General features: G+C 37.3%; 3 protein-coding genes and 1 non-coding gene across 5 annotated transcripts; 3 read left to right on the top strand and 1 right to left on the bottom strand.

Moving 5' to 3' along the window:
* Positions 1 to 466: 466 nt before the first annotated feature.
* LOC121782518 (plasma membrane ATPase 3-like) lies at positions 467 to 6,174 on the top strand. The gene is made up of 21 exons (XM_042180385.1): positions 467 to 869; positions 975 to 1,094; positions 1,521 to 1,619; positions 1,695 to 1,832; positions 1,910 to 2,044; positions 2,118 to 2,297; positions 2,389 to 2,595; positions 2,669 to 2,788; positions 2,863 to 2,982; positions 3,063 to 3,185; positions 3,269 to 3,373; positions 3,459 to 3,603; positions 3,674 to 3,838; positions 3,928 to 4,166; positions 4,291 to 4,323; positions 4,419 to 4,500; positions 4,613 to 4,773; positions 4,874 to 5,059; positions 5,134 to 5,316; positions 5,592 to 5,770; positions 5,858 to 6,174. Exons 1-21 carry the CDS (start codon positions 816 to 818, stop codon positions 5,952 to 5,954), a joined length of 2,871 nt encoding a protein of 956 aa, XP_042036319.1. The 5' UTR covers positions 467 to 815; the 3' UTR covers positions 5,955 to 6,174.
* A 1,175-nt stretch (positions 6,175 to 7,349) lies between these two features.
* LOC121782520 (40S ribosomal protein S27-2) lies at positions 7,350 to 8,297 on the top strand. The gene is made up of 4 exons (XM_042180389.1): positions 7,350 to 7,476; positions 7,562 to 7,663; positions 7,765 to 7,793; positions 7,977 to 8,297. Exons 1-4 carry the CDS (start codon positions 7,474 to 7,476, stop codon positions 8,101 to 8,103), a joined length of 261 nt encoding a protein of 86 aa, XP_042036323.1. The 5' UTR covers positions 7,350 to 7,473; the 3' UTR covers positions 8,104 to 8,297.
* Positions 8,298 to 9,081: 784 nt separating this feature from the next.
* On the bottom strand, positions 9,082 to 10,985 carry LOC121782519 (homeobox-leucine zipper protein HAT5-like). Of its 2 annotated transcripts, none has more exons than XM_042180388.1 (3): positions 10,496 to 10,985; positions 9,742 to 10,136; positions 9,082 to 9,660 (listed from the first exon to the last, which is right to left on the bottom strand). In XM_042180388.1, the coding sequence occupies exons 1-3, from the start codon at positions 10,590 to 10,592 to the stop codon at positions 9,319 to 9,321; spliced, it is 834 nt and encodes a 277-aa protein (XP_042036322.1). In that variant the 5' UTR covers positions 10,593 to 10,985; the 3' UTR covers positions 9,082 to 9,318. The 2 variants fall into 2 exon arrangements, with proteins under 2 accessions (XP_042036322.1, XP_042036321.1); XM_042180387.1 differs by having other exon boundaries at positions 9,736 to 10,136.
* Positions 10,986 to 13,010: 2,025 nt separating this feature from the next.
* Positions 13,011 to 13,083, top strand: TRNAA-AGC. The gene has a single exon. It is a non-coding gene; the product is annotated as a tRNA-Ala (tRNA).
* The last annotated feature ends 10,770 nt before the right edge of the window (positions 13,084 to 23,853 follow it).

Here is a 23,853-nt window from a genome sequence, read left to right on the forward strand (position 1 = left end):
GATAAAAAAATACATGTTTTTTTGCCATCACACAGTTTACACTTCATTTTCATATGAAATAACAGAAATATTAGTATAATTAACAATATTTGTTCTTTAATTGATTGGGAAGAATATCTTCCTCTAAAAATAGACATCATAATTCATAATTAGTCTTATTCAAAAGTAAAAAAAATGTTGGAATTTGTCAGCATGCAGCTCGAGAGAGAGAGATAGAGAGAGAGAGGCCATGTGCGTTCATGGATTCTAGCCAATCTGCAATTATTTGGTTTCAATCTATTTACCACCAAAAAATCCAATCTCTTCAAATCCTAACTCACCTTTTGCCTATAAACTTTAAAGCAAATACAAAAACGAAGAAAACGACACTAAAAAAAGACAATCTTTTGCACTTTCTTCATCAACAGTGGAGGGAGGGAGGGTAAAAGTGAATTGCTGCTGTGTGATGGTTCAAGTACCCATTTTTATAAAAGCCAAACATCAACGAAAGTTTGGTTAATAGTAGTTGTTACAGCCCTTTTTGTAACTCCTCTTGTTACATCAATTCCTTTCAGAAGTAAATTCTCTGAATGAATAAATAAATGATAAGGGGAAATGCACCGCTGTAACGGCCACCACTGCTTGTAGATTTGGAGCTGGTGGGCTGGCCTCATCTTTTGCTGTCTTCAAATTCTGCTTTTTGTAATGCTTTAAATCCCTCCCCTTTTCAACTGGGCTGCCTTTGATTTCTGCACAACTCCCTTCCCAGGGTGTTTCTTGATTCAAAAAAGTGTTCTTTGTGAAAAGGGAGTTTTTTTGGTGTTGGTTTTGTGGAGATGGGGGAGAAGCCTGAAGTTCTTGATGCTGTCTTGAGGGAGACTGTGGACTTGGTAATGGATCTGACCAGCAGTGTTTTATCCATTTTCTTGGTTTTGGGCTTTTCTTGATTTTGTGAAGTTGATTGCTGATGCTATTGTGTGTGTGTGTGTGTATAGGAAAACATTCCCATTGATGAGGTGTTTGAGAATCTGAGATGCACCAAAGATGGCCTCGCTAGTGAGGCTGCTGAAGAGAGGTTGGTCATTTTTGGACACAACAAGCTTGAAGAGAAGAAGGTGTTGATTCTTGATTGAGTTTTTGTCCTTCAATTTCTGGCTTTATGTCCTTACATTTCCTTGCTGTACTTATTTGCTTAGTGATTTTTAAGTGTTAGAAGTGAAATTTGCATCATAATTCCTTGTTTATGTACTAAAATTTTGCTTGTTTCTACTCCATGTAGTTATAGTTGCTTTCTGTTTCAAGATTTTTTTTTCTCTTTATTGAAAAGTTGTCCTTCAATTTCTGGCTTTATGTGCTTACATTTCCTTGCGCTAATTATGTGCTCAGTGAATAGTGCTAGAAGTGGAATTTGCTTGTTTAGAATATGTAGTTATGAGTTGCTTTCTGTTTCAAGATTCTTTTTTTTTCTTGATGAAATGTTTTTTGTTGTTAATTCTATGAATACTGAGGTGGACTAAATCATGGGTTTCTGCTTGCTGTAGGAGAGTAAATTCCTGAAGTTTTTGGGGTTTATGTGGAATCCTCTTTCTTGGGTTATGGAAGCGGCAGCTATTATGGCGATCGCCCTTGCCAACGGAGGAGTAAGGACGTTGTTTACTGCCAATGTTTGCTTTCTGTGGTGGAGAAGCACTGATCTTTGATTTTGAACATGGCAGGGAAAACCTCCGGATTGGCAGGACTTTGTGGGTATCATTACCTTGCTATTCATCAACTCGACTATCAGTTTTATCGAGGAGAATAATGCTGGCAACGCAGCAGCTGCTCTCATGGCTCGTCTTGCTCCAAAAGCAAAGGTCCGATATTGTCTCTTATTGGAAACTCGTGTTTAATAGTCACATGGTTTGTCTGATCTATTGGTTATTTTCTGAAGGTTCTGAGAGATGGGAGGTGGAACGAGGAAGAGGCTTCTGTTTTGGTGCCCGGAGACATTATTAGCATAAAGCTCGGGGATATAGTTCCTGCTGATGCTCGTCTCTTGGATGGCGATCCCCTTAAAATTGATCAGGTACGTGTCTTTCTGTCGACCAAGCTATGTATTGTTTTATATATTCCCTGAATTCGTGATCTCGTGTTTGCAGTCAGCTTTGACCGGGGAATCCCTTCCTGTGACGAAGGGGCCAGGAGACGGTGTATACTCTGGCTCCACGTGCAAACAGGGTGAGCTCGAAGCTGTTGTTATTGCAACGGGTGTTCACACCTTCTTCGGAAAGGCTGCTCACCTTGTCGATAGCACTAATCAAGTCGGCCACTTCCAAAAGGTACATTGCGTTATAGCATAAGCACTCTTTAATATTTGATATGCACTATGTTGCTAAGTCTCTTTTTCATTGTTGTACTGCTTATGCTCAGGTTTTAACTGCGATTGGAAACTTCTGCATATGCTCTATCGCGGTGGGGATGGTTATCGAGATAATAGTGATGTACCCTATTCAGCACAGGGAATACCGGCCTGGGATTGACAACCTTCTTGTTCTCCTCATTGGAGGAATTCCGATAGCCATGCCAACCGTCCTCTCGGTTACAATGGCGATTGGTTCTCATCGTTTGGCTCAACAGGTCCTGGAATTTACATACTGGTTTGGTTGGTTTTTTCTTTACTGAACATTCCATAACACGGCGATACATACAGGGAGCTATAACAAAGAGAATGACTGCTATCGAAGAGATGGCGGGCATGGATGTGCTTTGCAGCGACAAGACAGGGACTCTCACGCTAAACAAACTTACTGTCGATAAGAATCTCATCGAGGTATGCTTGTGCTCCTTTTCTCGATCATTGGATGTAAATATGTTTCTATATTGACTGTAGCTTCGTGTCCACAGGTTTTTGCAAAAGGCGTTGATGCAGATACCGTTGTTCTGATGGCGGCTAGAGCCTCTCGAACCGAAAACCAGGACGCCATAGATGCTGCTATCGTAGGAATGCTGGCTGATCCGAAAGAGGTAGCTCTTGGCACTTTGTCTGCCTAAAAAACGATAACGTTTTGCAAGTTTTGACTTTAATTCAATTGAACCGTGAACAGGCACGTGCTGGAGTTCGAGAAGTGCACTTCCTTCCTTTCAACCCCACTGACAAGCGGACGGCGTTAACTTACATAGATGGTGAAGGGAAGTGGCACAGGGTCAGCAAAGGTGCACCCGAGCAGGTACAGTTTGTCGTTGTTCATGCTGGTTTTGCTCGTTTCATGAATGTCACTCCTCAAATATTGTCCACGATATGCATTCTCAGATTCTAAACCTTGCACACAATAAGTCGGACATAGAGCGAAGGGTTCATGCTGTGATCGATAAGTTTGCAGAACGAGGCTTGAGATCGCTTGCTGTTGCATACCAGGTACCATTCATTATACGGTACTATGCTTTTATCACCTGATGCTATGTATCGAATGTTAATATGAACTTTCGTACATTTCCTGCAGGAACTTCCAGAAGGAACGAAGGATAGCCCCGGAGGACCATGGCAATTCATTGGCCTCATGCCTCTCTTCGATCCGCCTAGACACGACAGTGCAGAAACTATAAGAAGGGCATTAAATCTTGGAGTAAATGTCAAAATGATAACCGGTAAATCTTCATGTTTTCACAATTTAAGCTATTACAACAAGCTTGATGCTGAATCTGTCTGTTTCAACAGGGGATCAGCTTGCGATAGGAAAGGAAACGGGACGAAGGCTAGGAATGGGAACTAACATGTACCCGTCATCAGCTTTACTAGGACAAGACAAGGATGAATCAATTGCTGCTCTACCGATCGATGAGCTCATCGAGAAAGCTGATGGTTTTGCTGGTGTCTTCCCAGGTAACGACTCTTTCTGAGTCTCGAATTTGAATCTCATTTGACCATGGAATCTGATGAACGCTGACTCGTGCATATCGGGAATTGGTCAGAGCATAAATACGAGATTGTAAAGCGCCTGCAAGCTAGAAAACACATATGTGGAATGACTGGTGATGGAGTGAACGACGCTCCTGCTCTGAAGAAGGCTGACATCGGCATTGCTGTGGCCGATGCAACTGATGCAGCACGCAGTGCTTCTGACATCGTCCTTACTGAACCTGGACTCAGTGTTATCATCAGCGCTGTTCTCACCAGTCGAGCAATCTTCCAAAGAATGAAGAACTACACGGTACACCCCTCGTTAGATAGCTCTACTGTTCTCATACAATTGGCCTAATAGATTGTGTATTAGTGAAGCAACATTTTGTGAGCAAATATTTCACAATCTCATCAATTTTCGTTATTATTGACAGATCTACGCTGTTTCTATTACAATCCGTATTGTGGTAAGTTAATATTGGTTTGGTTTCCAGCACTCGGAAAACTCCTTATTGCTACACGAGCTATTATTGATGTCGTTCCCTTTCTTTCTGTGTACCAGGTTGGTTTCATGATGTTAGCGCTGATATGGGAATTCGACTTCCCGCCATTTATGGTTCTTATCATTGCAATACTCAATGATGGTTAGCTTTTCACACATCACCTTTCTCCACACACATTTTCGACTATTCAAGCACAAGTCTCTTTCGCTTTACATTTTCTCTTGGAACTTATGTTGCAACTCATATGATCAAGGTACCATCATGACTATATCGAAAGACAGAGTTAAGCCATCTCCTCTTCCGGATAGCTGGAAGCTCGCTGAAATCTTCGCAACCGGGATAGTTCTTGGTGGTTACTTAGCAATGATGACTGTCATCTTCTTTTGGGCTGCGTATAAAACAGATTTCTTTCCCGTAAGTTCGTTCATCTCGTTTTCAAGTTGCATATAAGTTATACTCCTACTACGTATCTTGATTATATTCTTATCTCATTTATCGCCAAATGATTTGGCAGCGAGTATTTGGGGTGGCGACACTCGAGAAAACTGCCCACGACGACTTTAGGAAGCTCGCTTCAGCGATATATCTGCAAGTGAGCACCATCAGCCAGGCTCTCATATTCGTGACAAGATCAAGAAGCTGGTCGTTTGTTGAGCGCCCTGGTTTGTTGCTCGTGGCTGCATTCGCCATTGCTCAACTGGTTAGCAATTCGATCATCGTACCGGTTTATTGATTTTCACTACTACACAGACCTAATCCAGTATTGCCTTTCAGGTTGCTACTCTTATCGCGGTATATGCAAGCTGGAGCTTCGCAGCGATTGAAGGAATCGGTTGGGGCTGGGCAGGCGTGATCTGGCTTTACAACATCATCACCTACATCCCTCTCGATATCATCAAGTTCTTCACGCGTTATGCTCTTAGCGGGAGAGCTTGGGATCTTGTTCTCGAAAGAAGGGTAACTTTCAATCAATCTATGCTTTCGATATACTCCCTCCGCCCCCTGAAAGTTTGTCATATTTCAATTTTACCATTTTTGGCAGTGGACCCCACATTTCATTACTACTATAAAACTAATACTCCACTAACTTTTTCAACCCATAGTCTATTACATTTCTTAAAACTCGTGTCGGGTCAAAATGTGTTAAACTTTGCATGACGGAGTAAGTACACATAACCCTCGTGCATTTTCGTTATGAATATGATCACGATGGCTTGTTTCTTGTGTCACAGATTGCTTTCACTAGACAAAAGGATTTCGGGAAGGAGCACCGTGAGCTGCAATGGGCACACGCGCAGAGAACCCTCCACGGGCTGCAAGTGCCAGACACCAAACTCTTCAACGAGACGAACAATTTCTCCGAGCTCAACCAGCTGGCAGAGGAAGCTAAACGAAGAGCTGAGATCGCGAGGTAAGGATATGTTGGTGACTATACTTAGTTTATTTCTCTAGGCATTCTGCAGATATGTTTTTGCTCACATTGTGTCGTTGCGTGTAGGTTACGGGAGCTGCACACGCTGAAGGGGCACGTTGAGTCGGTAGTTAGGCTCAAGGGTCTGGACATCGATACGATCCAGCAAGCATACACTGTATGAGAAGATCAACAACCTACTACATTTGATGGGAGTGAAGGAAATCTGCCTTTTTCTTGTATTTGGAGAAGATAATTTATTTAGAATCAATTTTTCTGAGTTTATTATTTATGGCATTATAGACTTCTAGTCTATATATGAGATTGAGAGACATTTATTATCATGTTAGAAGGTAATGTTTATAATACATATGAAGCCTTTTTGGACTTCATGATTTCTTGCTTTTTCGGTGTTGAAAGTTTGCTAGATCTTTGTTGTAGTTACTATGTTTGGCATTAATAATTTAGAATTTACAATTTAGAATTATTTTCCAAAATAGTTATAGACTTTACAATTCTCATTGGAGATTCGTTCTCTGAATTTAAGAGGATATTAATGTTTAAAATCTATCTACTTTGATAACGTGAAATTTATCTAACCAAATGAGACTATCAATTGTTAAAATGATGCATAGTTCCAAAACAAATTAAAATGGTCTCACCAATTTCTTTGTTACGTAGTACATGTTTACGTTTCAATTATGAGAATGTATAAACAAATGTATTCGTTCAAAATTTGATGCATCTGCCAATAAAAGTCTCATTTTATTTTATTAGCTATAAAGAATAAACATGTCACATTTCGACTAACTCATTACATTCGTTTTATTATAGAAAATTAAAATATTTCATAAAAGTGAGCTCACATTTCACTAATTTTTTCAATTCACGTATGTTTACATATATTATAATCTTGCAGCAAAAGCAAAGAATGACTCTTAATCGGTGTACATCCCCATGCCCGTCCACTTCCCACACCCCATTCACTCACCTCCAATCCCCATCCCATTTCCCTTTACCTCCACTCTTTTTATAGATGCCACCTCTTCCACCGCCTCCGCCTCCCCCCTCGTGTCCCCTTCCTCCACGCCACCTCCCCCCGTCACCACCGCTGCCTACTCTCCCGGTCCTCCTCCTCCATTCCTCACCAAAAAAGCCCCTTTCTATTCTTGGTAAGTCCTTTCTCTTTTATAAGGTGAACCTCATTCTTCACTAACAATATTTCAATCATTTTTTCTTCTACATCTCTCATACTCTATCAATTTCGCATTAAAAACCGTGACATTTCCAAAGTCTCTATTTTTATGATACGGAGGGAGTACGTGGATTTCATACTCTATTAACTCAATATACTCATATTTTATTTACATTAACATTCTCAATCATTTCTTGTTATAAAATCAATAAATTTCTTAAAATCCGTATCAAGTTAAAATACATTTTTAAAGGATGGACGGAGGAAGTAGATGATAAATTAATTATCCACCACAATTTACCTGTAATGAGTGTCATTAGGCCCAATACAATTTCCATAATGGTCTAAAGTTATCTATTTGAGGCTTTACGCCCAATTAAAAGCCCAAATATTAATACCTAATTTGGTCCACTATTAAATCCCCCAATCACCTACTAAAACCCTAGGTTAGCTGCCATCCCTCTTCTCTCGTTCTCACATCTCTCGCCCAGTTTCAGCAGCTGCAAAGATGGTAATTTTTCACTGTTTTTGCGAATCTCTGTAGCTGATTGCGGTTGAATTTTCCTTGATTTGACGAAATTGCTGCTTTTCTATAGGTTCTCTCGAACGACATCGATTTGCTTAACCCACCGGCGGAGCTTGAGAAAAGGAAGCACAAGCTCAAGCGCCTCGTGCAATCCCCAAACTCTTTCTTCATGGTAATTAATCTCTCTTTGTTTCGATTTTTGCTAATTGATTATTTTTAAAATTGCTGTTGTTTATTTCATTGTTTTTGATTGGATGGTTGTAATTGTTGTAGGATGTCAAGTGCCAGGGTTGCTTCAATATGTGAGTTGCTTCTCTTTCTAATTTAAATTTCTGAGCTTAATCGCTGAATTTGTGAAATTGTGAATCTGTTATTACTTGATTTGAAATGCTTAATCAATTAATTTGATTAATGTGTGGATTTATGAGCTTGTGAGAGTATGAATTGATGTTGGATTTTGTTGATATCTGTGTATGTTTGTGCAGAACCACTGTTTTCAGCCACTCCCAAACGGTTGTCGTGTGCGGCAATTGCCAGACCGTGCTATGCCAACCGACTGGTGGCCGTGCCAAGCTCACCGAGGGCTGCTCCTTCCGGAAGAAGGGCGACTGAAGAAGAACACATACGGAGGTCGTATTCTTGATACCATGTGCGACCAAAGGGATTTTTGTTTGGTGTTTTCATATGAACGTTCAAACATATGCTGTGATTCTTGAAGCAACTTTTAAGTTAATTCAGTCTAGATTCGAATTATGTTTTATCACCATTGACCAATATTAAAGATTTGATTTTTCTTGTGAGATTTATCTACTTCTTGCTTTGTTGATTGATTGAGTTCTGAACATAAATCCCCCCCCCCATTGCATTTCCCATTAGAACTATTTAGTTACTTCTGTTGTGATTTATGACTTTTTTGATGAATCTAGTTGATATGGCCAGTTGATATGAAGTTCATGAACTAGCTTTGAGTTAGGAATTGCATTTCAATATGCTTTTGTTACTACATTTTGTGCATTTTCACAGTCGATGTGTGCTCCACTCTAGTTTAAGTCAGGTCCGAACAATTCAACGTTATACCGTGCATTTGTGTTTTCTCGTCAGGATTCCAGATCCTTAGTGATTTTTCCCCGAATATGAATCGACTGCGCGATTCCAAGGCTTTGTACCAGGACAACTATAGATAGTCTATAGGTACCAAGATCTTGATAGATGCACCTATTCTTAAAATGCTATGTCAAAACCTTGCTAAATCTCCCTCTTAGTCATGTACATATATAGTAACCAATTACATACAATAGCCCTCCAACTTATTTGAGTTGAGAGGTGATCTGGGATCAAAACATGGTGTTAAGTTATGATGTTATTTTTAACAAAAATAGCAGTGCTCCCTAACAAAACTCCCTCAATTATTCCAATAATATTGAATCTAACAAGAACACAAAATCAATAGGGCCCCTGCTTATGACTTTGTTTCCTGCAGTATGAGTTTTCGGATATGTCCAAATAGACATATGGTTTACATTTTATCAGCCTGCTTCAATTAGTTTGTCACTCGAGCAGTCAGTGCATCAACAATAAAGACAACAATCATTAACAAACACAGCTTAATTCAGTTTTGAACAATATTTGATACAATAAAATCTTGCCAAAAAAGCAACAATTATCGGTAGAGATCACAAAGAAAAGTACAAACAACCTTTTGCAATAATAATGTTTATGTATGTGTTTATGTGCACGCATAGAGTAGGGATCCACTTATCACGATTAAAATGAAAAACAAGTAACTGGAATGGATAATGCATACCCATAGAGCCATAGAACTCAATATCACCAGAAGTTGAAGGCATGGTCTTCAACTGGAAACCCATGGTAAAAGGAACTAAGAGGAAGGACATAGTCAGGCTCTTGTATGTTGTCTTCTCTAATCCGCGATGAATCTGAGTAGTCGCAACCAAAAACGTGAGAAGTACCACCTGATTCCAACACAGGAGAATGAACCCCACCAGACAACCTCGGACTGCCCACATTACTCGTTTCACTTTTAGCTGAGCTCTGTACATTGGATTCTTCATCTTCAGGAATTACTTCAGGCAGTCCTTTGAAGTTGAGTAATTGTGGGCTTTCTTTATCTGTATCTCCACCAAGGTCGTTTTGTTTGAGACGAAGAACCTGGTACAAGATGAGACACATGAGGAAAGGCCACACTTTCAGAAATTTATAACCAAATTCAAGATTTAGCTTTACCATCACCTCTTCCTTCAATTTATCGTTCTCCTTCAAAAGATTATCATAGTTCGATTTCAGGGTCTCGTATCTTGCATGAAACGTTTCATAATCTGTTTCCAGCTGCTTTGTCTTCCAACGCGCCCTGCGATTTTGGAACCACACAGCAATCTGCCGAGGCTGCAACCCAAGCTCTTCAGCAAGTTGAGTCTTCCTCTCTGGCTCTAGTCTATTATCTGCCTCAAAGCTCCTCTCGAGAAACTGGACTTGATCGACAGTAAGGCGCCTCTTCTTTTCTTGCTGATTGTAATACTCATCCAAGTAATCTTCTCCGAACTCCTCTTGATCTAAAGACGAGTAAACCATGTTTCTGGATCTTTTCCCACCACCACCAGCTCCGAAGTTAAGCATTGTATTCGAGCCTGAAAGAAATACGAGATCATTTCAAATCCACGAACAAAATAACTCGATATTCTGCTTTTGATTCGTACAATTAGCATCATAAACAAGCTCGTTTCACTTCATAAGATAAAAAAGCTCATTCAATCTCTGAATCAACTAATAATCAAACAAACGATACAAGCATATAAACAGAAGAATTGCACAAACATGTCCACTAAATTCACACCAGTTGATTCACAATCACAAACAAGAGATGCATGAATTCCACTTGAGTTCATCACACAACCAGCTACAATTAAAATTCTGAATCAGAGCACAAATCATCATCAAAAGTCAACGCAGCAGAAAATTTAATTTGATTTTGGGAGAGTTCACATACCAAGAGAGAATTCTGCAGCAATTGAATCAAGAGGCTGATCAAATCTGCGTTGAATCGGAGCATCGGCGCCGCCGTAGATCGTTGCTGAACCAGCCATATCCGATACCCTAACACTCAAATTAATACAGTAAAAATCGAATCGAAGAAAGTATTTCAACAATCTGCCGTATTAGGGATTGATGATTGAATCTGCGGCATCCGACAACTAAATTAACACCACAGGAGAGCTAACTAGATGAGTAAACTATGAAATTTGTGGCGGAAGAAGCTGGTTATAATGATCTCGGTGATGTGTGAAGTGTGGGAGCAGCGGCTGCTGATCACGCCCATCATCTCTCTAGAATTTTGCGCAGAGGAAAGAGAATGGGAGGGGGAGAAGCATGGGAGGAGTTTGAGTGCGTGTGGTGCGTGTTTTTTCTGGGAAGAAAGTGGTGTAGAGAGAGGAAATTCAACGATGGTGGAATGGGATGAGGGGGAGATGCTTCTAATAATTTTTAAAAAATGAAAAATCGGAGGTTGCAAAATAAATAAATAAGCATATTCTATGCATTATATTCGTATTTTCCTAATTAAAATACATTTGTTCATAAAATGACATTTTATGTTGCTATTTTATTCCACTATAGTTATTATTGTACTATAAGAAAGTATAAAACTTTTGTTCCACTCGTAATATATACAACAAAATTAATTATTTTGAACCTATAAGAAGCTAGGATCTTTATTTCATTCACAATACACTCGAAAAATTATTGATAATTGTGCCAAAATCAAATTGAACACTACTTTGTGAATGGAGGGGTTAATACTACCCTGTTCACGAAAAATAGTTTTTATAATGAATTATACAAAATTAGTAAAGAGAGTGATAGCGGAAAAAAGTGCTTAAAATCTATTCAAGTGTAACAGATATACATTGATCTATGTGAACGAATCAAAATGAAAAAGTCGTAACTCTTTTTCGTAAACGGATGTAATAGTTCTATGCATGCATGTTAAATATGCAAAGTATGACAATATGTTTCTATCACAATTTTTTGAGACTTGAGTTACATATGAATATTTGTGAAGAAAGTACTAGCACTAGCAATACTACTTTTGAACAAAAACATATCAATAATTTTGAAATTTGAAACTAATATTACTTCTTAAATCGAATTTAACTTTTAGTAAATTAGAAAATGGCACTAATTAATTTTAAATTTAGGCCTGAATCCATACGTCATCGATCTGTACGTGTCTATATTAATATATAATTTTAGATGGTTGTCTATATTTTAGTAGGAAGGTCGAGTTGACTTGAAGGCATTAGGTAATGAATAGATAAGAAATTAAATCGAATTCATTGTTATAAATTTGTTTGTCACCAGGATATGAAGCTTGAAACACATATTTATCCTTTTTAAATACAGTACTAATTATGCTATGAAGTATTTTATGTTTTACAATATACATATACACGTGTAAAATGAAATAAAACATCATATCACAATATACTAAGCAAACATTAAAAACTAAACTTCTTTGTGATGCCTCAATAATTTAAAATTAATCTCGTCATACTTTCTCTCCTCCAAAGAAATTTAAAAATTGCAAGTGATAGGTTATTAAATAATTTTCAAAGTTCTTTCCATTATAAGAAATACTACTATCTATCAAATATGTCAATGGATCTCTATTTTCAAAATCCAGTGAGGTAGAGCTATCAAATTTGATGAACGTGTACGTCACAATCCACCAATTTAAAAATGTTGATTCATTCAGCCAGTCAAAATATAGAAATAATAAATGTTCTAGAATGTTATGTCATTACATATAAAAAAGGATCGAATAAAATAAAATAATCATTGTAAAAGATAAAAAGTTAACTTTCTTTTAGATAATTGATTCATTTTCCCAGCAAATTTATCATGTTTCACATAAGAGAACTCAACAATTGCTTACGATTCTAAAAAAATAAAGAACAAAATTGATCCTGAACATATTCCATTTTACGGTTTTGATCATAGACATTATCTTTTGAATGTTTGCATCCCAAACATTTCAACTCGGATCACAATCGGTCCAAAATTAACTTTTCCGTCAAATTTAACAGTCAACGGGTTTAAATCGGCTGTGATCCGAATTAATTTGACGGTTAAATTTGACGGAAAAGTTATTTTTGGACCGATTGTGATCCGAGTTGAAATGTTTGGGATGCAAAAATTCAAAAGATATTGTCTAGGATAAAAATCGTAAAATAAACATATATTCAGTATCAATTTTGGCCTTTACTCTTCTAAAAAACTACATATGTATAATATAGTTTTTTTTGTATAATACTTGGATTGGACAAAACCGTACTTGGGCTCTGAAATTATGGATTAAGTTTACGGGCCGGGCCTAGCGTATTAGTGCCCAATTGAGGTAACAAGTCTGTTTAGATAGTTAACTGAGAAATAGTAAGGTAATGAAATGAAGTTTAAAACAATGGAATAAATATGAAAATGAATAAAATTACAGATCAAAAACAGTTGGGGATGTAGCTCAGATGGTAGAGCGCTCGCTTAGCATGCGAGAGGTACGGGGATCGATACCCCGCATCTCCATTATTAATATTACTCCACGTCATATTTTGTTTTTTTGCCTATATTTTACACAACAATTTATCTTTCGAGACATAATATTTTAACGATAACTTTTAATCTTTTGTAAAAACAATTACTTTCAATATATGATATGTGGTGTAGTTGACATGTTTGATATTTTGTAATATGTGCAATTACGAAGAATAACTGAAATAGAAATCCATTATATTTTTATGAATAATCTTGGGAAGTTGTTATCAATGGAATTAAAGTAAGCTTTATTATTTTTCTTCAATAAATGCAGATTTACACTATAAAAAGTTAATGAACGTTTGAAGCTTAAATATCAACCTAAAATCTAACTCTCAAAATGGCTAAACAATTCTCAACTCTATCGCTCTTTCTTCTTTGCCTCTTGGCTTCACGTAAGTTTTACACACTTTCTCAATCTCTAGGCCTACTAATTTTTTTAATGATAACAAGTAGTAAATTGTTGCAATTTGGTCAAGTTCTGGTTTTGGAAGCCATGAAAAATTATACATTTAAATTAAGTATATATTTAATTTTACGACCAAAATCGATGAACTATAATCAAATTAGACAAAAAATTAGCATGTTCCATGTACACATAATTTACGGAATTAAACAATTTACGGAATTAAAATTTCGACACAAATACGAAGAAAATGCAACCACTTTATTTAAAACAAAAAACATACATAATTAATAAAAAAAATACATAGTTAAAAAAACAACCTACAGCTTCGACAAATGTGGCCTCTGTCTCATTCCTCGTCGTCCCCGCCGCCAACCCCATCGTAATTCTCGGGCAGGGGTGGCATCCCCAAATCGCGGCGCATACTGTCGATGACATCCTTCAGCATAATCTTGTATAAGGGATCAGTCGCTGAAAGCCACTTCTCCATGGTGATTAAAATTAAATCATGCTGCTGTATGCGGGCGAGTGCGGGGAGCTCGGGATCGATCTGGGAAGGAGCTGCCGATTGGACCTCGGGTCCGGACCCGATGGTGCTTCCCCTAGCCATCAGCATCGCGGACTTTTACTCAACCGGGCGACGGCGGCCGGATTGAGGGGTTGGGAACTCTGCCTCGGCTTCAGGGAGTTCGTGGGAACCAACACTGCTGCTGTACTCCCTGGAGGGGTTGATCTTCGTCCGCTTCGGCCAGCCAGCTTCAACACCCGAACTAAACTTGGCGGAAGTCTGCACCACAAGATAGACATCCCAATATTTGAAATCCCCGAAACCCAATTCACTGTCGGGGTACTGCTGGTGAGACAAAAGGTTCACATCATCGGTGGACATGCCGCTGGTTGCCGTGCGGAGGTTGTTTTGGTAGATGCCGGCAAATCGGCTGAGCTGCCTCCTCAGCCGCTCCCACTGTTTCCGGCATTGCTCTCCATCGTGAGGCTTCCCCCCTGGCAGTTTGAATTGGAGGTAGCTTCGGCTAATGCGCCACCACATTCTGTCGATATGTTGGTTAGCCCCGACTTAGGGATCCTCGACTACATTGATCCAGGCCTTTACCAGGGCGACACACTCCTCTATGCTCCATATGGTCCTTTTTCTCCTGCCGGCTTCCTCCCCCTCGGCCCCCGTCCCACCCTCGTTCCCCGCACGGGTAGACGAGGTAGTGGCCTTGCCCTTGCCCTTGCCTCCGCGTCCTCCCTGCCGCCGATGGCATCTCAGTGGGAGAATCCCTGACCGGAGATATCCTCAACTCCTCAAAAGAGAAAGTCTCAATGCCGGTGAACTGAGTCTCCAGAGGAGTACTTTGGGGGGAATCACCTGACAATAGATCCATGCCCTGCATCATCCCGGGCATCGCGACACTCATCCCGAGCATTTGGGGCATGACAGGCATCATCCCTGTCATCGCGGCACTCATCCCGGGCATTTGGGCCATCATCCCACACCAAGGGGGTACATATTGTAGTACCCGGGCATCATCCCCGCCATTTGGGGTTGGGGCATCATCGGCGCCATTCCGGGCATCACCCCGGATATCGGTGCACTTCCGCCGGCATTTTCCCCAACTCTAATTGGAAAAGTCAGCGTTTGTGACTCGCTCGTGGCGGGGAATCACTATCGAAGTGCTCCATTTATTTTCAAAAGAAATGAAAGTAGAGAGAGAAACTCGTTAAAACAAGTGGTGTGAATGAAATGAAGTTCAACGAGCTGTATATATAGAGTTTTTTTTTAAAAAAAATGAAAAAACGGGACGTCCGCCGGGACGTCCGTCATGTCACCGCAGTGGCGGACGTCAAGACGGACGTCCCCGGAATGCCGCGGAACTCCGGTGTCCGCATCGCACGTCCGTATCCGCCTCTCTGCTGCCTAATGGCGGACGTCCCGTGAAAACGTTCGACACGCCGGTCGGACGTCCGCAGTGGTGGATGGTCTAATAGTCACTAGACGGCACCTTTTTAATGGAATGCTAAAGAGAAGGGGAGAGATGATTTGACAAATGAAAAGTGAAAAAGTAAGAGACAGCGTCGAAAAGTACCTTTCATGTTTTGAGGATATTTCAGCCCCACAATTAGTTAAAAAATGAAAAGTACCGAGAATTTGATTATATCATAATTTCGAGACTGTCCCATGCTATTTTAAAATTCTAGAGACTAAATTTGTCCAAACTCAAAAGATCAAAGGCTGTTTATGCAGTTCACTTTTAATGAATACGAGCAACTATTTTAATTATAAGGAAAAGACTTTTATTCGTAGTCACTTTTAACAACATAGTTTGTAGTCACGTATAAAAATAATGTACATTTATAATAACTCTTTTTTGGAGCTTACAAATAGAGGTCAAAAGATACCATATAAAAAGTATCATATCGTTATCATACATTTCGGCAATATTGCTAACATATTTGATAGGTTGACAGGTTTATTTTTTTGAGATAAATGCATTTAAAAATAATAACCAAAATAGAACTCCATTGTCTTTCTATGTAAAAATAATAGAAATTTGTTATAAATGCAATTCAAGTAAACTTAATATATTTTTTTCTTCAATTTATGCAAGTTTACACTATAAAAGGTAATGAACGTGTGAAGTTTAGATATCAAAATGGCTAAACAATTCTCAACTCTCTCGATCCTTCTTCTTTGCCTCTTCTTTGCTTCTCGTAAGTTTACACACTTTCATACTCTCTTCTTGGCCTACTAATATTTTGGATAATAACATGTAAAATATTTCATTTTGGTCAAGTTCTGATTTGTGCAATTATACATTTAAATTAAGTATATTTGTAATTTATGATCGAGTATCTGTTTTGTTTAAATTGCAATTGTCACCATGTCACGGACACATAATTATGCCACATTAGCAATAATTTAATTTTCATTGAAGACGAATCGGTCAAAAAATTGGAAATCAGTTAAAAACTATTATCCTTTTGATTACTAGACTAGTTTGTTATCAAATGCTTTTTTTTGTCCATCTCACTCATTGCATATATTTATATTCTGTCCAAAAAAAATCCATTTTTCACATCTATATACGTTTATACAAAAATTTGTTTGATTTTATTTATAATAATATCCCATAACATATTACTTTCAATATATCAAGTAATATACTTCAATATGTCAAGACTACAATAAAAATATATGGATATATTCTTTATCAATGATTTATTAATTTAATTTGCAGAGGAGAAGATGGTGACTGAAGCAGCTGAATGCTCAACAACAAGCTATTTGTTTGAGGGGAATTGCACAAGCTCTAATGTTGACTACTGCAATTCAGTTTGTAAGAAAGAGGGCTTCTTAGGTGGTGCATGCAAAAGCTCAAAATGCATATGCCATAAAAATTGCTAAGCGAAAACTTATAATAATGTTGCATTTTGTTAGAATTGTAACTTTGGTAAGAGGTTAATAATGTTGTATTAATTGATTACATGAATTAAGAGGTTTTTAAAGATTATACTTCATCAATTTCACCATAATTGATGCATTTTTTTGTGACAGAAATTAAGAAAAATATATTTATTATATTAAATGAAGAGATAGTAAACTGAACTAAGAGCATCTGCAATGGGCGGACGATGGCACGTCTGATGGCGCGCATCGTCCACGCCATCCATCGTCCGCACCCATTGCGGGTGCGTGCCATAGGGCGCGGACGATAGTCGCGCCCTATACTTCGGTCGCGGAGGATAGCGCGGACGATGACCATCGTCCGCGGCCATCGTCCGCGACAGCCGCAATGGAGCGGACGATGGCGCGGACGATGTATTATTTTTTTTAATGTATTATTTTTTTTTAATTCGTATGGATTTTGTAAATATTAAAAAAAATGATGACGTGGCGCGCCTTAGGGCGCGTCTTAGGGCGCCCCACTGCAGGTGAGGAGGTAGGAGGATAAAACTGCTGACGTGGCGCGCCCTATGGCGCGCCTTAGGGCGCCCCATTGCTAATGCCCTAAGAGTAAGAATGAGCTAAGAATACAATCCGACCATTATTGTCGCAACGGTTATAATGTCGAAATAGTAACTTAATTTTGACATTTTCGGACACCATTTGTGAGTGTAAGTTTGAATTTTGAACAATCAGACTAGAGGTGTCAAAATCAGACTAGAGGTAATCAGGCTAAGTCTACTCATATGTATTAAGGATCAAGATTTTAGGACGATAACTATTTAAATCACAAATTGTGGCCAATCCTATGAGGTTTGGAAATGAAATACTATTAATATGAAGTTTCAATTACCTAATTATCGCATGTATAAAACGACGTCGTTCGATGATTATTAAAACAATGTTGTTTCGTTAAAATGAGAAAAAGAAATAAAGGGAGAAATATTTAATAAAATATCTCGTTTTAAGTATCATTAAAAGATGGCGTTTTATACACAGATGATACAATTGTCAACATGAAACTGTGATCTAGTATTCTGTTTTCAAATCTTTTGTAACTTGAAAAAAATTCATGACCTAAATATCCTCATATTTTTAGATTTTGGGATGCTTTGTAAAAGCCCATCAAACTAATTTGTGTCTTAAGTTGGGCTGACCCGCCCATTTTTCTCTGACCTAAAAATAAATACGGAGTAGCTCTATACAAGAATCACGACATTATACGAGATACTCCATCCGTCCTAAGATAAGCGTAACACTTCTTTTGGGCGCAACGATTTAAGAAATTTATATTTAAAGAGTTAAAATAGAGAGAGTAAAGTACGAGAGAGAAAAAATAGAGAATAAAGTGGGTGGATAATAAAGTAAGAGACATGATATTTTGCTAAAATGAGAAATGACTCTTATAGTGAGACATCCTGAAAAGTAATATGACTCGCTTATCTTGGAACGGAGAGAGTACTTCATCCGTTCCATAGTAGTGGAGACATTTCTTTTCGGCACGGAGATTAAGAAAAATTGTGGTAAGTGAATTAAAGTAAATAAAGAATAAAGTAGGAAATGAAAAAGGTAGAGAGATGAAGAGAGAATAAAGTAAGAGACTAAAGTAAGTGAAAAGAAATTTGTTGACTTTTACTAAAAAGAGAAATTAATCAACTATTATGGAACGTACCAAAATGACAAAATGACTCCACTACTATGAAATGGAGAGGGTAATATTTTATGTCAAGTTTAAAGTTTAAGGTTCGTGAAGAAAAATAAAGTTTTGAAAAGATTTGTGATATTTTGCGCCAATATCTTAAAAAATTAATTGCAGAAGTCTTTGTCATGTTTATTATTTGAGATGGGTGCATTTAAAAGAATAACCACAAAAGTCCATTATCTTTCCATATAAAGCAAAATGGAAAGTTGTTATAAAATTGGATTAAAATAAGATTTATTATTTTTTTCCATGAAAAAATTAATGGAAAATAAGCTCTATTATTTTTCTTCAATTTATGCAATTCTCCATTCTATAAATGGGCATGTCAATCAAATATCAACCTCAAAATATACTCTCAATATGGCTAAACAATTCACAACTCTGGCGCTCTTTCTTCTTTGCCTTTTGGCTTCTCGTAAGTTGACACACTTTTACCATATCTTCTTTGCCCACATATTTTTTTGGACCTGTTATTGCATATTGGTCAAGGTCTAATTTTTGCAATTATAAAATTTAATTAAGTATATTTTCAATTTATTCTAATTTCACAATTAAAACCAATTTATTCTGATATTAGAATATTAGGTTTGTCATGTAAGGATTTAGTCTTTGTTTGGTTTGGTGCTCTTACTATTTGGTTTGGTTTGTTCTTGGTTTTATAAGGATCGGGGTTGTCTGTGGTAGCGGTTGGCCTCTGTTTCTCTCTTTTATTGTGACTTTGATTCACCTGTACTTTTAAGCTTTTGACTTGTCATAGAGTCATGGCTTGAGTATATTTTATAATTATAAAAAAAAATGTGAAGATTTAGTAGGGAAATCATCTATGGGGATCTATTTTTATTTAAATTGTATGTTCCATTGAAAAATAATTATTCCACATTATGGGTCATAGCATCAGAAATCAATTAAAAAAATATTATCCTTTTAACTAGAGTATTTTATTATCACATCTTGTTGTTCCATCTCGTTGATTACAACCTAGTGTGTACACTCTTTTCATACCAAACATTATTTTTTAACACTCTAACCGTTTTTTTCATTAGTGCCTTGTAACATGAGTAAAATTTAGTGGACAGAACATGTTGCCACGTAACGTGTCAAGCCAATCACAATCATGGGAAGAGAGAATATATTTATGCACTTGTGGCTGGCTGAACATATCACGTGACAAAATATAATTGAACTACTACTGAGCACACCCATTTAGATCAATTTTTGATGGATTTAATCTTTACATATATGTATAGTAACTAATTTCATTCGCAGAGGAGACAATGGTGAGTGGAGCACATACATGCTCAAGGATAAGCAAATTGTTTACTGGGACTTGCTCAGGAGGACCTGTTATTGACGCCTACTGCTCCTCAGAGTGTAAGGAAGAGGGCTATTTATTTGGTGAATGCAACAATGATCAACAATGTCTCTGCACACAAATTTGCAATTAGAATTGTAACTTATATTTTGTTGCCAATTTAGGCATCAAAGTTTATGTATTTTCGACTTCATTTTGAATTTCCGACGTTTTTAATCACTCTTTCTAACTTTTACTTTAAATTTTGAACTAAGAAAATAGATGTGTCAAATGATCAGGTTTCATCTTTTGGGTCACAAAACGCCCGGGCTAGACTGACTGACTCACATATCTAAATCCTATACGGGTTAGAAACGAAAAATTAAATATAGAGTTTCGATTCCTCAATTGTTGAATCCATGTACAGAACGGCATGTTTTGGTGATGCTCAAAACAACGTTGTTTTATTAAAATAAGAAAATAAAAAGTAGGTGGAAAATATTTATTCTGATGAACTACATCGTTTCGAACTTTGATAAAATATAATGTTTTGTACACAGATAAGACAATCACAAAAATTGAAACCTCATCAAATTTTTTTTCAATTCCAAGTCTTGTAGGATTGATAATTAATTTATTCAAATTTTATGATTTAAATAACAATTATCTCTAAAATTATAAGCTAAGCTATCTGGCGCAAACCCATTTTTCTCTAGCCTATTACCCCACTTTTAAAGTGACGCAACTTTATTTCTTCAATTAATACTAAGAATTAATATATTTTGCAAAGCACTATTCCACACTTGAAAACATCTACGAATATTATGCACTTATGTAGTTGTGCACTTACAAACAAATGTTTAATTAGTTTTATCAATCACTCCTATTAACTAAGTTAACTACTAAGCCAAACAACAAATATCACACCTAATCTACTCATGGTCTGATAGGGATCTAGACTTTTATTTTAATCGGGAAGTGAGATAATAATTTTCATATTATGTCTCACTTTCCGTTTTAAATTGTCCTACTAAATATGTTATATTTTTATATTTAAAAACTTTCCCTTTCACATTGAAATAAAAATCATATTTTTCTCTTCACTTAATATATAAAACAAAATTTTATAAAATCTCGTGTCATCTCACAAATATGATATTTTAAAAGACAGAGGGAGTACTAATATTGCAATTACAAATGCAATTTTCTTCATGGACTTATCATGTTGTGGATTGTGTCTATATTATTGCTTGCATTTTGGTCGGACGTTGACATGTTTATAATTTGAGACAAGTGCTTTTAAAAACAATTACCACTGAAATGCATTATCTTTCCATGTAAAATAAAATGGAAATTGTTATAAATTTTGATGAAAAGAATATTTATTATTTTGATGAGCTTTACTTATATGATTTTTCTTCAATTTATGCAATTCTCCACTCTATAAAAGGTAGCGAATGTAATCATATCAAATATCAATCTCAAAATCTCACTCTCAAAATGGCTAAACAAGTCTCAATTCTCTCAATCTTTCTTCTCTGCCTCTTCTTGGCTTCTCGTAAGTTTACACACTTTCACCATATCAAATTTTAATTAAGGAATTTTGAATTTATTCTGCTTTATATAATCATAAATTATTGCATTTTTGTCTAATCTCTGAACAATTTAGTTCCATCTCATTGATTAATTTATACACTCTTTTCCATAAAAGAATAATCAATTTTTACCAAATGCACTCACAAAATTAAAATCTACTGTATCTCGATTCTTTAACAGATTATCTCATAGCCTATATATTAGAGTAAAGGCCAAATTTAATCCTGAACATATGCCCATTTTATGATTTTGGTCATAAACTTTATCTTTTGAATTTTTGCATCATGAACATTTCAACTCAGATCACAATTGGTCATGAACATTTCAATTTGGATCACAATTGGTCCTACACTAACAATTCCGTCAATTTTTAAACGATTTTAACCTGATTTTGACCGATTTTTAAACGGCTTTAACCCGATTGAGACTATTAAAACCATCAAAATCGGTCAAAATCGGGTTAAAGCCATTTAAAAATTGACGGAATTGTTAGTGTAGGACCAATTGTGATCCGAGTTGAAATGTTCAGGATGCAAAAAATTCAAAAGATAAAGTTTAGGACCAAAATCGTAAAATGGACATATGTTCAGGACCAATTTTGGCCTTTATTCTATATATTATTTACAATTTACAAACACTATCTCATAGTAAAATATAGTACTCCGTATCTATGTTTTTATTTAGAGGTTGCAACGAGAGTAAAAATTTAGTGGACAAAATACGTTGCCATATGACGTGTCAAGGAAATCACACTAGGTGGACGAATGATGAGAACGTCGCGTTGTCCAAGGCTTGAGTGAGTGTTTGCGATGATCCCCTGAAGTAGAACAATCAGATGGTCATCAACTTGTGGGCTAAAATAGCAGCAGCCTACAAGCATCATCATCCGGATGGGAAGCCACACACTAGGGAGGAGTGCCGGAAGTAGTGGGAACGAATCAGGGTTGCGGTCTCCCGATTTGCGGCTTGTACGCCAACAACCTCCGCATGAAGACCAGTGGCCAAACTGGCGAGGATGTGAGGAGGATGTCGGAGGCCGTCTTCCCCGTGCCGGGGGTTCATAGGGAGTTCACATACTGGAACTGCTATGAGGTGCTGATGGAGTCTGAGAAGTTTCGGGCGGGTGTCGATGCTGGCTGGCCGAAGAAGCAGCGGCTGAACCTCGCCGGCGATTACAGCAGCGCCGATTCCCACGAGCTCCTCGACACTACCGAAGAGTTCCCGACCCCTCCATCGTTATCTCGCCGCACTCGCCCGGTTGGTCAAAAGAGGGCCCAACGGGCAGCTAGGGGAGTCGCCAGCGGGTTCCCTGAGTCCATTCGACATCCCCTTCTGGCCAGACGGGTCCCGAGCTCGCCCGCCTCGTAAATTTATGTAATTTTTTAGTATGAACATAAATAAAATGATTGCATTTTTCCCGTATTTGTGTCGTAAATTTAATTCCGTATTTGCGTGAATGTATTTTATATATGAATTTGTTAATTTTGTTTATTGTGACTAGTCCTAGTGCTAGTCCAGTTTCTAGTCCACTTTTGTGCAGTTGGGTGTCCTAATCATGTAGCAGACAAATTTTAGTCCTAACTATGTGGCAGGAGGGTGTTTAGTTTCTAGTCCAAGAGCCATTGTGGAACTCTAAGACTGAGCAGCTTGGTGATATATAAGGGAGAGCTAATGCAGATTTGACAGATAATTTAGTGATATAAAATAAAAGTAGAGTCCTTAGCCAACACCTTTTAATGGAAAATTAAGGAGATTGAGAGAAGAAGATGGAGAGAGAGAATTTACAAATCTGAAAAAGTGAAAGAGTGAAAGTGACAGCTTTCAAAATGTCTAAAATGCTCTTCATGTTTTGAGGTTACTTCAAACACGAACTTAGTTAAAAATAAATGAAAAATAACCCAATTAATTTAGTACTCTCTCCATCCCAATATATTAGAGCAACATCTTTTGAGCACGAGATTTAAAGAATTGATATTTAAATAGTTAAAATGGAAAGATGGAAAAAGTAGATGAGAGAAGACTCAGAAGAGAGAAAAAAGTAGGTGGAGAATAAAGTAATATAGATGATTTTTTCCTAAAAAGGAAATGAGTCTAATATGTTGGAACATCCTAAAAAGGAAAGTTGCTCTAATATCTTGGGACGGAGGGGGTATTTATTTTTTATCAAACTACAAATTTTTTTCACATTAAACCAATATATTTTTATTAAGAGCAATAATTAGTTTTGCAGCAATCAATTTTGATGGAAAGTTTAGGAATTTATAGACAATTATCCTATATTATGCTATTATCGTAGCAAATTTTTGTCATTGCTAGAT

This window comes from Salvia splendens, chromosome 20 (genome assembly GCF_004379255.2).
Source record: "Salvia splendens isolate huo1 chromosome 20, SspV2, whole genome shotgun sequence".
Taxonomy (NCBI): Eukaryota; Viridiplantae; Streptophyta; class Magnoliopsida; order Lamiales; family Lamiaceae; genus Salvia; species Salvia splendens.